The following is a 15,093-nucleotide window of genomic DNA, read 5'->3' as shown; positions in this document are numbered from 1 at the left end:
GTGTGAGAGAGAGCTGTGCAGTACAACAAAAATATGGTGTTTTTTGAAAATTAAACCATGTAAACCTATTCTGGTACAACCTCAAAACACAATTATGAACCTGAAAATGAGCATAATATGGGCGCTTTAATACTAAGTCTTATTCTATCTTAAGTTGCTTTTATTTTCTATTCTCTTTAATGACTGTTTTTAATTGCTATTTAATGTTTTATGTAATGCACTTTGAATTGCCTTTGAAATGTGCTGTATAAATGAAATCGCCTTGCCTAAGGTCATAGTTAATGGTGGAGTTTCTAATCTTTTATTAGAAATCCATCTTAATATAATGCATATTATGGTCATTTTCAGGTTCATAATTGTATTTAGAGGTTATATCCGAATAGGTTTACTTGATTTCATTTTAAAAAAAACACCATATTTTTGTTGTACTGCACATTGCTGCAGCTCCTCGTTTCACCCTGTGTGTTGAGCTCTCTGTTTTGGCTACAGAGTGAGGCATCTCACTTCTGTTCCATCTTTGTTGGGAGTCGCACATGCGCAGTAGCTAGGTAAGGACTACTAGCCAGTCAGAAGCAGAGTATTAGGGCGTGCCACGCTAGCAGCTAGGCGAGCATTATAACGTGTGTTACAAAGTGACGCATGTTCGTCACGGAAGTAAAGGCTGGACTACAATAGAGCTGTTTGGAGCGGTTTGTGAACAGTGTTTTCTGTTGGAGATGGTAAGTCCCTTTGGGGTGGACTTTGGGCTTTTTCACTTTGTAAACCTATAACGTGCACAAAAAAAGATATATAACACAATAAAGGAAAGGGAAAAAGCCCAAAAGCATAATATGAGCACTTTAAATCAATACCTCTCTGATAGTGTCAATCAAAATTGGGCATTATTATCTTTGTAAAGGTAGAATTTATGGCTGAGCTTTTTTACTGGATTGAATTAGATTTTAGAGGTGTATCAAAGTGTAAAAAGTAGCGCTCAAGGAAGAGTTAAGATCCATGTGAGTATTAATAGAAACTCTTCCTCTCCACATGTTTCCCTCATTGAGAGAGGTTGGCATGTACGGTACTGTAGGTGTCCAGCACACCACGTTCATCCAGATACACACAAGGGCCCATAAGGTTAGAATTCTGCTTAGAAACTTAAATTTCTTCACCACTGGTAAGATGATAAATGGCAGCAGCAGAGTGGGTTAAGGTAATGGAGTGGTTTTGCTGGCATGTGGGGCTGAGAAAACAAGAAATGCACATGGTTTTCTGGCAGTGGAGCGTTGGAAGTCTCCTTTTAGGATGTCTCTGAAGCCTCGCTCACACTACAGGAGTTTTAAAATCCTAACCGATTTTGAAATCTGGTTGCAGCACACACTTGAGGAGAATCTTTGCAGATTTTCTTCCCTCAAATCTTAAACATGCTCACACACTCAAACGATTTCAAAAGTTTCCGTCCCTTCCGTCTCCTTGCAGACCTGTCTCTCATTGGCTATTGTGGAAGTACTGACGTAATCATGGTCGTTTCACGCCCGATTATAATCCTAGATATCAAACATTTTTGATATTATCGGGGCGGCCCCGATGTGTCTGCGAGCAGATCGGGAGGTGCAAGATTCGATCTGTCAACGCCTCACGTTACCAGATAATCTGCGCCGAACATCGGAACCGATCGAGGTCCTCGACAAGATTTTTTTATAAATCGGCCTGAAACTCCTGTAGTGTGAGCCAGGCATTAGTCTCCAGCACATCACAAACGCACAAGCATCTATTGTTCTTCTTTTGAATTCTTGTCATGTTGTGTTTATTGTCCTATAGGAATCGAGGATAAGAGGAATACATTGGGGATTGGCCATTGGCTGTATCTACAGTTAGTTGCATTTGTTTGATTAGAAACTGTGTTAAAACAGTGCGACATCATCATCATTAGTAGAAATAGAAGTCCCAATGTGGGTCTTTATTATAGCCTGAACCTGCACATTGTCTTTCACAGCATAAAACAACTCACCTTCAGGCTTTACTGTGGCCCTTCATCAGACATTATGTGGGTATATGTCCTATTTAAAGGCTTTATAATCTGGTGGAGTGCTGACGTTTTGTGGATGTGACACAGCACAGGACACACAGAGTTCACGTTGCTTTAAGCACCCCAAGGGCCCACTGGAGCCATTTAAAAGAACAATATGCGAGTTATGGGCTGCAGGCTTCATTGTAATATGCACTAATCAAACGATCGGTTTACTCCTGGGGACCCTGGGAGGGTTAAAAAAAAAAAAAAAAAAGAGAAGCAAATAAAGTCAGGTATGCAAGATTTGTTTTTGTCTCGAGGGCCCTGCAGCTTTTCATTACGAGCCAGAGGAAAACAAAAACATTTTCATGGCTGAGTCACTTGAGAAGCCCCAGCCCGTGCTGTTGGCACCAGGTTGTTTCTCACATTCATTTCTATTTGTTTATTCAGTCATTTATTACCTATTACCTAGTCTGATTTATTTCTTCCCTCTGCTGTGTCTCGCATTCCTTTCCCAACCCTAACCCATGTACTAAAGCTCATATGTGAACTGGAATAGTTCAAGAACAAAATGTTTTGTTTTGGAAGCGGTAAAAAGCATTCCAATCCGTGGTCTCTCCTCATTGGCTGTAAATGCTGCTTTTTTTTGTTTTGTTTTTCACACCTTGAACATGATTGAAATTCATAGAACTGTTGAGATTATGTTCCGGTCAAAAGGATGGAAGTTCAATTTGCTTACAAAGACGAAGATATACAGAGAGAGGAGGAGGAAAGTAAGGACTGAAAAAGAAACTTGATCTGAACAGAGAAAAACAAGAGAAAAGAGAGGCAAAACAGAAAAGTTTTTTTTGTGACCGTTGCGATTGCACCTGCCTTCCCCCTTGTGCTGCAGATAGCATGACCCGTGCCCAACCACTGTCACAGCGCCACTGATTGCTCGGTGACTGCACTGCCTTCGTCAACACACACACACACACACACACACACACACACACACACACACACAAACACACACAAACAAACACACACACTTCTTTAGTGATCTGCAGCGTCCCCTCGCCCAGGTATGCTGACCTTGCTGACACTCTGTGTTACGGAAGGCTGAGTCACCACTCACACATACCAAATGTGTTCTTCCACCCCAAAGCCCTTCTCTGAAGTCTCCGTGGCTGCCACCGCCTTCAAAGCTGAATGGCATAAGAGGGGACACGATTGTGTTAGAGGCCTCTACATGTTGACAGGACATTCTCAACTCCTCTCCTGTACCCAGCTACACACTAGAGAGCTTCAGAAGGAGGATGTTATTCTTTCCAACATCTTGAAACTGAAATACAATTTTTTTTTTTTTTTAGGTGTTACGACAAGGAAAGTCAATATCTAGACTTTTTTTTTTTTTTTTTTTGAAAGGTAAACTATATTTGACTGCGTGTTTGTAACGAGATACAACAAGATAATGTGTCCTTTTTATGCACACCACAACGGAAGCAGTGTGGAAAGTCGTAGCTGCTGGAAGTGGGATTAGTAAAAACGCTGACACCAAACCTGAACGGGAGAGCAAGTCGCCAATTAGCATCAGCGCACCTCATCCCTGTAATCTTCACGCTGCTTGTACTGCGCGAGTGCACGCACGTGTGCGTCTGCTTTTTGTAACGAAATGAAGTGACAGTGGCAGCGGTGAGCTGATTTTAACAGCTCTCTGCAGGTGAATCCAAATAATGCCGTTTTAATTAGAGCCTCATTTTACCAGCATCTCTCGCCAAGGACCTGCAGCTAACGCACACCATATCCTTCATATCCATACAGCAGGCACCTTGTCTTTATTTAAATGACTACAAGTGATCCTTCACAATAGCGCGAGGTGTCTTTTAGCCCATTTGGCTCAAGCCAATTTACTTTGTCTCCCTCCCTCATGGTCTATAAACAGTAAAACATTCTTTGTTCCACAGGCCACTTTAGCTGCTGCAGTAAGATTGACTTGAATGAGAATGAGAAATTGCCTGGTGGTTTGATACGTGCTGTGTGTTCCTCTTTCAAGTACAAGAGAAAGCTGTCAATGCCCTTAATGGTGCATGAGGCACTAAAGGCCAAGAGTCTGAATAGTTGTCCTGGTGAGGCTGGCTGCAGGAATGCCTGGCACAGCCAACTCTTTCAGAGGAATTTCTCATTCAGCAGGGATTTGTCATGCAGAGCTTCTCAGCAGAGTCAGCCATACTCTGTAATGTGCACAGAGAAGTAGTCAAATGTACAGAAAGCCATTTGGCATTTCTAGTGGTTCTGTGTTATGTTCTGCGGTCTCAGAACCCCCAAAAAAAGACAGCTGCCTACTTATGTTTCCCCCCCATCTTGAAGACCCGGGGCATTCTCTGTCAGCCGTCCTGCTGAGCATCATATTTTTTGTGTACGGTTTCTTTATTACACAATCTACTGCTGTCAGAATTGGCTCAGTGTGTTTGATAGCACACTTTTAGACTGACCTAGTCATCTGGGTGTTTTACTGTCGGTCTGAACGGGTCAACGTTGCTCTTTTGATCGGACCCAATAAACCTGCTGCTGGCCTGGGTCAGACAACAGGTCCTACACAGATCAGATTTGGGTTACACTTTACTTTAACTTTTCTACATAAGACTGACATGACACTGTCATGAACGTGTCATAAAACATTATAAACAAGTCATAAACATTTATGACATAACTCTTTTTTAGTAAGTGTCATTCGGTTTTGTCATGACACGTTATGGTTATGTTATGGTTAGGGTTTGGGTCAGGGTTCATGTGTCATGACTGTGTCATGACAGTGTCATGTGAGTGTCATGTATTCATGACATGGCATGTCACTCTTATGTAGAAAACTTCAAGTAAAGTGTTACCCAGATTTGTTAAAAATAGGATAGTCTATATCGAGGACGTTTCATTTACGGGATTGTTCCGCCGGATGTCCCTCATTTTGGGCCGGATGTCCGTTACCTTCTGCTTTCTTTGTGTTGGCATTCTAAACTGGATTTCTGAGGACTATTGTTAACTGCTCCTCAGATCTCTGCAGGGTAAATCCAGACAGCTAGCTAGACTACCTGTCCAATCTGAGTTTTCTGTTGCACGACTAAAACAACGTACACATGTTCCACCAAAACAAGTTCCTTCCCGAGGCTGTTCTGAGAGACATGGTTGCTCCGTCCGGCTCTTAGCGCCACCCAAGGCAATTGTGATTGGTTTAAAGAAATGCCAATAAACGAGAGCACGTTTTTCAGACCCTCCTCCGCAGCGCTGTAGAGGAAGTTCTGGCAAAGCGAGACTATACATAGGTGAACACTGGTTTATTATTATGTTACTCTCAGTCTCGATATTTCAACATTATTTGAGAATATAAGTTGCATTACTGTAACGTAAACAAATAAAATAATCATTGAAATTTGGAAGTACAGTTGCAAACCCGGATCATGTGTGAACAATGACAACCAGGTATATTAACCTTAATATAACCTTTATAGCAGTCTGGTATAGAAGGGTCAAATGCTGGTTAAACAGCATGTTTGATTAATCTGCGTCTGGGCTTTTGTGCGAGAGTGGTGTTGGACACATTACTGCTGCCCCCTACCATCGGTAAGGAAAATGTACAGAAAAGCCTACAAAGCAGCGGTCTGTAATTGCATTTAAATCTTCTACACATATAATTTTGCACTTCTCATTTTTCAGACACTAAAGTTTCACACGTTTAAGACAGCAAGTCTCGCTAACCTGAAGGGTTAGCTGACTATTACACTTTTATGTGATTGCGGTTTACGCTGAAGTTAATTTATCCATACAATACAAGTGGAACAGTGATGTCATTTTGGTGACAGCAGGTCAAGTGCCACTCTGAAGCTCCACTCCAGCACAGACAGACAGGCAGACAGAAAGTCTCAAAAAGGCCACTGCTGCCAAAACCAAGAACTAGTCAGGGAAAGAGAAACAGGAGCTCATGTGGAAGCCCTAGCTAGTCAGCAGTTTGTTTAAAACTAGTCTGGCTTTGCCAGACCCTCCTCCCAGGCACGCTGAAGGTGGGTCTGGCTACTCCACATAGCATTCGGGGATGAGAGGACAATGTGCTCTGGTTTAATGGCATTTCTTTAAATCAATCAGAATCATTATGGGCGGTGCTAAACTCTGCACAGAGCCGCTGTAAAATAGTCGTGCGAGGAAAGAAAACCTCAGATTGGACAGATAGTCTAGCTAGCTGTCTCTATTTGCCCTGCAGAGATCTGAGGAGCAGTTAACAATAGTCCTCAGAAATCCACCGAATTTAGAATTTCAACACAAAGAAAGCAGAAGGAAACGGAAAATGCATGCATCCGGCGGAATTTCCTGCAGCACCAGAGCAATCCCGGAAGTGGAACTATGAAGGATAAAGACTGGTTTAAAACTAAATCAACCCCCAGCATAGTGTTGTTTTTCTCAGTGCACTCTTTATTTTTAAGATTATTTTTTGGGGCATTTTAGGCCTTTAATTCCACAGTACAGATGAAGACACGAAAGGGAGGAGCGAAGGGGAATGCCATGCAGCAAAGGGCCGCAGGTCGGAGTCGAACCCGCGGCCCCCGCGTCGAGGAGTAAACCTCTACATATGTGCGCCTGCTCTACCAACTGAGCTAACCCGGCCACTCCTCAGTGCCCTCATTAGCTCTGCACGTATACTCACTCTGTGCAAAAACCATTATGCACTGATCTTGCGTTCCTCGGTTGCATCTTACTTGCTGTGGTCCCTTTTTGAATTGTTATCTTCCTCAGCCGGTCCCGCTGCTCCTACTTGTCTCCCCTGCCTCTATGTTTCTCTCTTTCTGAACGCAGAGTTCTCTCTGTAAGCTATTGATTTCGGTTTTCTGTCCTCTCAGCCTCCTCCTACTCTAATGCTCCAGTGGTTGTTGAATCAAGCCAGAGCTTGGCCGCAGACTGCTTCCCCCTGGGCCTATTTTCTGAAAATCAAAGTTAGGACTGTTTTAAAATGGAGGAGGGTCATTGGTTCAAAAAGAGGCTGTACAAATATTTGTGTGGTTATATTTTTAATGATAAATATTTAAGGCTGCCCATTCTGAAATGAGTCAAAACATGAATCAAACAACTGTTATCCAGTTTTCAGTGAGCTAGTTCTATCTCCTGCCACTGTGTATTTCAGTATGTAAATAGATCTTTTATACATGAAAAGATTTTTTTTTTTTAAAGAATGATTTAACCGAAGGACACAATATATATTATGAAATTTGAGCACAACACAGAGTGAATAGTACGTAGAGCCTATATGAGAGAAGGAAAATACTCAAAACGATGAGGTTGTAAACCTTCATCGTATGCACATTTTGGTCTGGATACATCACCTCTGTCAATACTTGATGGAAAGAAACCACACTTCTTGAAGTTAGAATCACTTCTCCTTGATGACAGATCGCTGTATTTAGATTTTGTAGATGCACGTCACCCCCAGTTCATTGACAGCTGATGAAAGAGAACAAAAACATTTGTTATGGCGATGTAACAACCGCGGCGGTGACACTGTACAAACTACAAGCCCCAGCTGTTACTTCAGTTAGCCTTGGTACATGTACTCTTTTAAACTATTAATGCCACGAGATTTCTGAGTTCTCAAGCAGTCCAGAAGAATTGTAGATTGCCTTTTTCAGGGCAGTTGACTCAGATTTTAGCATCTTTTATTTATTCAGAGAGTTGGTAAAAGGTGAAAGATGATGGAGTCAACCTGAGGCTAGTAGGTGAACATGGAGCTCCAGAGGCTGCAACATTTACCACTCAGCGAACTGAATGAGTTGGAAGGAATTATGCTTCATGGAAATGGGCTGTAATTACTTTTTACATAAGTCTGGTTCCAAAAACTGTTGAGGCCTGAGGTCTCCTGCATGTGATGCTGACAGTGTTACGTGTAGCAAAGCCCCAAAGGTCATTCATGCTATTTTAAAAAAAAATGAAAAGGAGCAGGTCAGGTGACTTGGTCACAGTCACACCTAAATCATTTTATCTTTCTTCCTTCCCCACAACTTTGTATTTCTCTGTCTCCAGTGAGGGCCGTGTGGAGGTGCTGGGAGGAGGCAGTGTCCAGATATCTAATCTCACAGAGGAGGATGCCGGCATCTACACCTGCATGGCCGAAAATACCAATGGAACCATTGAAGCCCAGGCCCAACTCACCATACAAGGTACCCTCAGCAACCCACATTGTCGGCTTTCTGTTGTACGACCAGAGGCACAAAATCATTACACCGCCAGAAGCACGGATCAAAAATAAATCAGGTTACATAGTTACAAGTCAGCCAATCTTAGAACATACTCATGGCTTTATTTTTTGGAGTAAATTAGGAACAAAGTGATCGTACAGGCTAAAACTGAGGCATAGATTGGAGGTTTTTGAAGAGCAGTGGCAAGTAAGGATGCATTAATTAGTTACTAAGCAGAGTGCAGCGGTGGAGAGCTGGAAACCGTCTCATTTCGTCTGATTATGTTTGGGAATGAGCTTATTAAATGCCCCGAGGACGCATATCCCAGACCTGAAACAAAGCAAATGACAATTTAGTTTGAAATGAAAGTGTGTGTGTGTGTGTGTCTTGCATGCAAACTATGTAGACGTGCACAAGCAGGTAACTCAGCCATGTTGAGATGTCCTGCACACTATGAAAAAGAATATGTGTTTGGAGATATTGAGGCAGCTTTGACAGTGAGCGATGTATATAGCAGAAGCAGATAGCATATGGAGTCTTAGTACCTGTTTATATCTGCCGTTTCACATATGGTCACTGCACCCCACACAGGAACAACAGAAAGATTTGAGCTGCAAATGGTACTGGCAGGAGAAAGACAACTACTAGAATAAGTAGAGACTGAAAGAGTAGCTGTTTTTTTTTTGTTTTTTTATATATAGATACCAGACAACATAGTGAAGCACCATACAGTGTGTTTTCTTAAATGTTTGTCCAAATAATTCATTCACACTAATCACACTTAGTATAAGGGATGCACCGAATCCAGATTTTTGGGGTTCAGCCAAATACCGAATCCACTGGTTAAGATTCTGCCCAACCCGAAACTGAATACCGAATCCTACTCCCATCCTCAGTCCATTAACACAGTAAACACATTAATGAAGTAAACAACATGCACAGCAGTGTATTTTTCATTTTATTTTAACTGTAACAAAAAAAGAAAAAAAAAAGAAAATGAATAGGGAATTATGCTAGGAAGACAAGTGGGAAAAACTATTTTGACAATTTCCATAGTTACCACTGTTTGTTCGGTGTAGGGCTAGCAAAGCTGGTAATGGTCGTCTAGTTAACACCAGTTTTAAGCTGTGTCTGTCTTTCGTTCGCCGTACCTGAAGCTGCTGCATTTTGGCTGCTGTCTGTAGATTCCTTCATGAACAACTCGTATTCTTTCGGCTGTTTCATACACAAATGTTTTAACAGCGGCCATGTTGTGTAGTGTTTAGGGTCCTTGCCACCACGAGACAAACTGGCATTGCATATTGAACAAGTAGCTCGACTTGAATCACCTTCTTTTGACTGAAAGTACTGCCAAATAGGCCTGCACGATAAATCGTTAGAAAATCGTGATCTCGATTCACCCCAGATTGCGATTACATTTTAAATGACTTCTATTTTATTTTTTTTTTTCTCCTTGAATTAATTTATTGAAAGCATTTGACATTAACATGTTTTAATTATGTGAAGACATGTTGCAAGCGGGAGTTAGATAGGCCCTGTATCAGGGTCTATTTATTACCTGTGTCACTTTATCTTGGTACTTATTAATGACCACTATGTACTTTATTTATGTTTACAGGCTTGTGGTGATGCGCAATGTGCTATAGGTGCCAAAATATAATAATCTGTTTGGTAATGCCAGTTTGTTTTGTTTTGTCATTGTTCATGTGTGCAATAAACATTACACTTTGTGAGAAAAAAACCGTGGCAGAGAATCGTGATATCAATTCTAAGCTAAAAAATCGGGATTCCTATTTTTTCCCGAATCGTGCAGGCCTACTGCCAATCGACACTTTTTCTGCTCCTGAGTTCCATTTTCACTTTCTCACAGCCTACTGCATTGAACGGTCCACCTACGTAAACACCTTCCTGTAATCAATGGCGGCGTCATTACGTCGACCAGCGTAGCGCGCCTAGTGCAAGCGCAGGGTTCGGTTCGTGGTGAAAAAATTCTAAGGTTCGGCAGAAACCGAACCCCGTCAAAAAGCCCAATATTCGGCCGAATCCGAAGCCGAATCCTGGATTCGGTGCATCTCTGCTTAGTATTAAATAGTAATTAAGTAGTAGACAAAACAATCAGCATTGCGATTTGATCATTGTGCTCCATGTGACATTGCAGCAACAGTTCACACCTGTCTGTGTACACACCTGTCTGTGTTCACACCTGTCTGTGTACACACCTGTCTGTGTACACACCTGTCTGTGTATATACTGTAAGGTTTGTCCTGTTCATGATTTAAACTGAATTTCTGGCAGTTTATGGGCTTCAGGTCGAAATAGTGTTCATTATGCATCTCATTTTAGGTCAGTTCTGTGAAGAAACTAGACTGCTGATGCTGTAGTATTTAACACTCAACATTCAGTGTTGATGAGCAAATTAAAATTCTCTACGTATTCGTTTTGAGACATATTTTTTTATGAGTATTAATTATCACACTTTCCCAAGTGAATGCTGACTAGTCTTTGCTTTAATTTGTACAAAACTGGTCCATAATAAATACATAAATAAGCTGGATATTTATGCCATGGTGCAAAATACAAAAATGTATAACCTCTTTAAAAAAACAACTATAATGTACAGGTATAGTGTGACCAGTGATACCTTTACTAATATTCACACTGCACCGTCATAACAAATGACCAGCACTTGAAATCATCCTAATAAGTTGTCAATATTCCGAACTCACTTAGATGAACTTTGACTCATCACTGTTTATTTATATTTGCCATATTATGCCATATTCGCAAGACTTACTTTGCTATCTGTCCCCAAAGTCAGTCTTGAAATAGGAAGAAATGTGCTTTTAGGTATGCTGCTACTGCTGCTTGGAATTCGCAGGCTGACATGGGTCTAAGGGAGCTGGTCTTTTGTGTTTTAAAAAGAGATTTTTTATGTTTGTGCTGTTTCTTTTTTTTCTTTTTTCTTTTTTAATTATATATATATATATATATATATATGTATATATATATATATATATATATATATATATATATGTGTTGTATATATATATATGTATATATATATATATATATATATATATATATGTGTCTTGTTGTTGTATATATATATATATATATATATATGTATGTATATGTATTATATATATGTGTATATATATATATATATATATATGTATATATATATATATATATGTATATATATATATATATATATATATATATATATGTTTGTTGGTTATATGTATATGTGTATATATGTATATATATATATATGCTATATATATATGTATGTATATGTGTGTGTGTGTGTGTGTGTGTGTGTATATATATATATATATGTGTATATATATATATATGTGTGTGTGTGTATATATATTTATATGTATATATTATATATATATGTGTGTATATATGTGTGTATATATATATATATATGTGTGTATGTATGTATATATATGTGTGTATATATGTTGTGTGTATATATGTGTGTGTGTGTGTGTGTGTGTGTATATGTATGTATATATATATATATGTATGTATGTATGTAGTGTGTATATATGTGTGTGTATATATGTATGTATGTATATATATATATATATGTGTGTGTGTATATATGTATGTATATATATATATGTATGTATGTATATGTATATATATATGTGTGTGTATATATTTATGTATGTATGTATATGTATATATATATGTGTGTGTGTATATATGTATGTATATATATATATATATATGTATGTATGTATGTATATGTGTATATATATATATGTATATATATATGTGTGTGTGTATATATGTATGTATATATATATATGTGTGTGTGTATATATGTATGTATGTATGTGTGTATATGTGTGTCTGTATGTATATATGTATGTATGTATATATGTATGCGTATATGTGTGTGTGTGTGTGTGTTCAACTAGCCCATAAATATTAACATCTATGCATTGGTGAGAGAAATCCTACTGATTTAAAGTTAAATTGTTCTCACACATATGAGACACACCCACAGTAATTGCCTTGTAATTACTGTTGTCAGACTTTGTGTGTTGTTAAGAAAAATACACATGAACACAAACACATCTAGTGTGCTTGTATGCTTTTCCCAGGTGAAGCAACTCAACAGGATTTGGTATGAAATAACTTTAGGTCGGGGGGACACACCCTGAGGCTCATTCCCGGCTTCATTGCATTTCACACGCAGCCACATCGTGCTATGACTCGATCTCTTTCTTCCCCAAATCCCTTCATCTCTTCATCACCCCTCCACCACGCTTTCATCATTTCCCCTTGCTCACTGTGATTAAAGGAGACAGTAATGGAAAATTGGATCAGGTCACAGGAGGACATCTGACTTCACTGGTTTTTCAGTCTTCAAGTCTGTCCACCGAATTCTCGCAGAAATCCCTCGTGTCTCTGACCTGACCCCTGCCAGCCTCCACCTCCAATGTGACAACGACTGTAGAGGATTGATCAGCACTCATGGAATACTGTTGAGACGGTCATTGTCATACGATAAAACGGTTTGATTCAATCCCGTGCTGTAGACTCTCAGGCCTTATTGCATTTGCTTCATCCCGATTCATGAAGCAACCAGATTGTGGCATTGATTTGCTCCCTTGACAACAGAAGTGACACTTGAAAGGTCAATTGATTCCCTCAAAGAAGTAATTTTGCTGGTAAAAGACCCTCATACAAATCAGTGTGGTCTGAATCTATACTAACGTCATAACAATTGTTTCCTATGATTGACTGCTTCTAGAAACAGGGCCTCTTTTGCTGCAGTAATGAAGAGAAAATGTGTGTTTACGGCCAGTGGCTTTCCATAAACACTGGACAGTTTTGTGCTTCGGGAAAGAGAGTCAGCCGGGGATTTGATACGGTAAAACATCGTTAGGTTTAGCCTGGAGATAGCTTGGGGGTTTGTGATGCAGCTGGTGCTCATCTCTGGAGGGAGCGATGCATGGGGGCTGCAGCAGGTGTGAGCGCATACACATACATACATACATACATACATACATATATACACACACACACACACACACACACACACACACACACACACACAGAGACTAACGCACTAATGGTGCGTTCTTTTTGTCTTGTAATCGCGACTAGTAGCTCGAACGTGACGTCACATCCGTGTCGAAAAACAAATAACCGCGCGTTGTTGCATTCTTTTTGTCACACAATACAACGAGTCGGAGAAAAGATGGATTTTTGTAACATTTTTAGTAACATTTAGGATTCTATTCACCCAGTTATTGACATATTACACAAATATATCTCACAGTTTGATACATGAAAATTACGTTTTGATTAACGTTAACGTTAGGCTACTGCTCTGCTTTCTCCTCAAGACTCGGCTTAAAGCCATTGTTGTCATATAGCAACCGAGCGTCTCTAGCCAATTTCAGCTGCACAAGCTACAAAATAACTAATCAGGCGGTATTGAACTCCTAATAAGACTGTAGCGACATGCCTATAGGTAGCAGTATACAGCGCTATGTGTACGACTTCTTCATTTGGTTACAACAATGACAAAAGTGCTTAAAATTGTAGAAAACCACAATGTTTACTACGTGTGATGCACGACGTAGCCATCTTTGAAAGTGAGCTCGGGGTCCTCGGAGTTCAGACGACTTGACGAGTCGTAAATACGACCTCGGGGGCGTTCTTTTTGCAACTTCCGGGTCGTAACTCCGGAAAACGACTCGTAGATCGACTTCGGTGGACAAAAAGAACGCACCATAACACACAACAATGCAAACATAATGATGCCACACAATGTCAATTATACGCATACTTTCTACACCTGTATGCATTCACTTCACATGCACGGTTTTCAGATGTGTCTGTTGTTCAGACATTGAACCTGCTATGGTGGCTCTTCAGTTGACTTAAGGCCGGCTACACACTGGCTGCGTGGCGTGTCCGTTTTTATTTCGGCTCCCATGTTAACAGGTTAGAGCTTGCGCACTGCCTGCGTGACACGCGAGTCTCAGGCGAGGCTCGAGTCGCGCCCGAGACGTGCGTGTCACACATTCTGTAGCCTATTTTGTCGTCAATACTGCCGACGTTGTCTTTGCTGTAATCAAATCAGTATATATTTATGTTTAACATGAAGTATAATACACATTATTTTCAATCAATAAGCTTTGGTAACTACTATTTGCTAGACACAAAAACTAAGTTTCATGTTATTGAACGTATAGATTTACAGTGCCCTAACAGTATACACAGATTGTTCTGAAAAAGATATACTGTATGTCATAGTATGTGAATTAGCAAAGTATGATCCAGTCAAATCTCTGAAATAATCTGATTAGTATGAATTATAGTGGTCTCTAACTGTAGTGTACGTGGAAGAGGGAGGAAACGGTTTCCCAGACACTACCCAGACATTTACACTCCCTCAGCAGTGAACCCTACTGATCACACCGCTGTGATTGCCACTTCATTATGGCTGAGACTTTTTAAGCCCGGAGAAGGTCTGGACAGTCAGGTGACACAGTGGGGTCTTTTTCGAACAAGTAAGATTGGTAGCAAACAATGGCAGATTTATGGCTTAACTAGTCATTCTCCATGCTATCAAGGCAGTTAGCTGCGTAGCTTATATGGACAGAACAACTGAACAAACAGGATAACCTCTTGAAATGATATACAAACCGTTGCAGAAGAGATAATGTCAGCGGCTGTCATGAATAAGCAAATAGGTATCTCAGAGCAGCATGTTCCAAATCTTTTTATTAAATACAATCTAAGTGCCGGTGAGATAAAGGGCCCTGGAGTCTGTATTTGTGTAAACAGAAACACAATGTGGCATTATAGTGAGGCTACACTTTTTCTTCTACTACAGTAGAACTCAGGGCAGGTAGTTTTGAAGAATGTCAGGCT

The 15,093-nt window shown here is 40.1% G+C and overlaps 1 protein-coding gene across 16 annotated transcripts in view; it reads left to right on the top strand.

Annotated features, from left to right (window-relative positions):
* neo1a (neogenin 1a) overlaps window positions 1-15,093 on the top strand; it is a 187,394-nt gene that overhangs the window by 111,294 nt on the left and 61,007 nt on the right. For all 16 annotated transcript variants that reach the window (XM_039794911.1, XM_039794909.1, XM_039794922.1 and 13 more), the window contains exon 5: window positions 8,030-8,166. In XM_039794911.1, the coding sequence (XP_039650845.1) occupies window positions 8,030-8,166 (137 nt within the window). The remainder of the gene's footprint in view (window positions 1-8,029; window positions 8,167-15,093) is intronic.

This window comes from Perca fluviatilis, chromosome 3 (assembly GCF_010015445.1).
Source record: "Perca fluviatilis chromosome 3, GENO_Pfluv_1.0, whole genome shotgun sequence".
NCBI lineage: Eukaryota > Metazoa > Chordata > Actinopteri > Perciformes > Percidae > Perca > Perca fluviatilis.
This window is presented reverse-complemented; position numbering and strand designations above follow the sequence as displayed.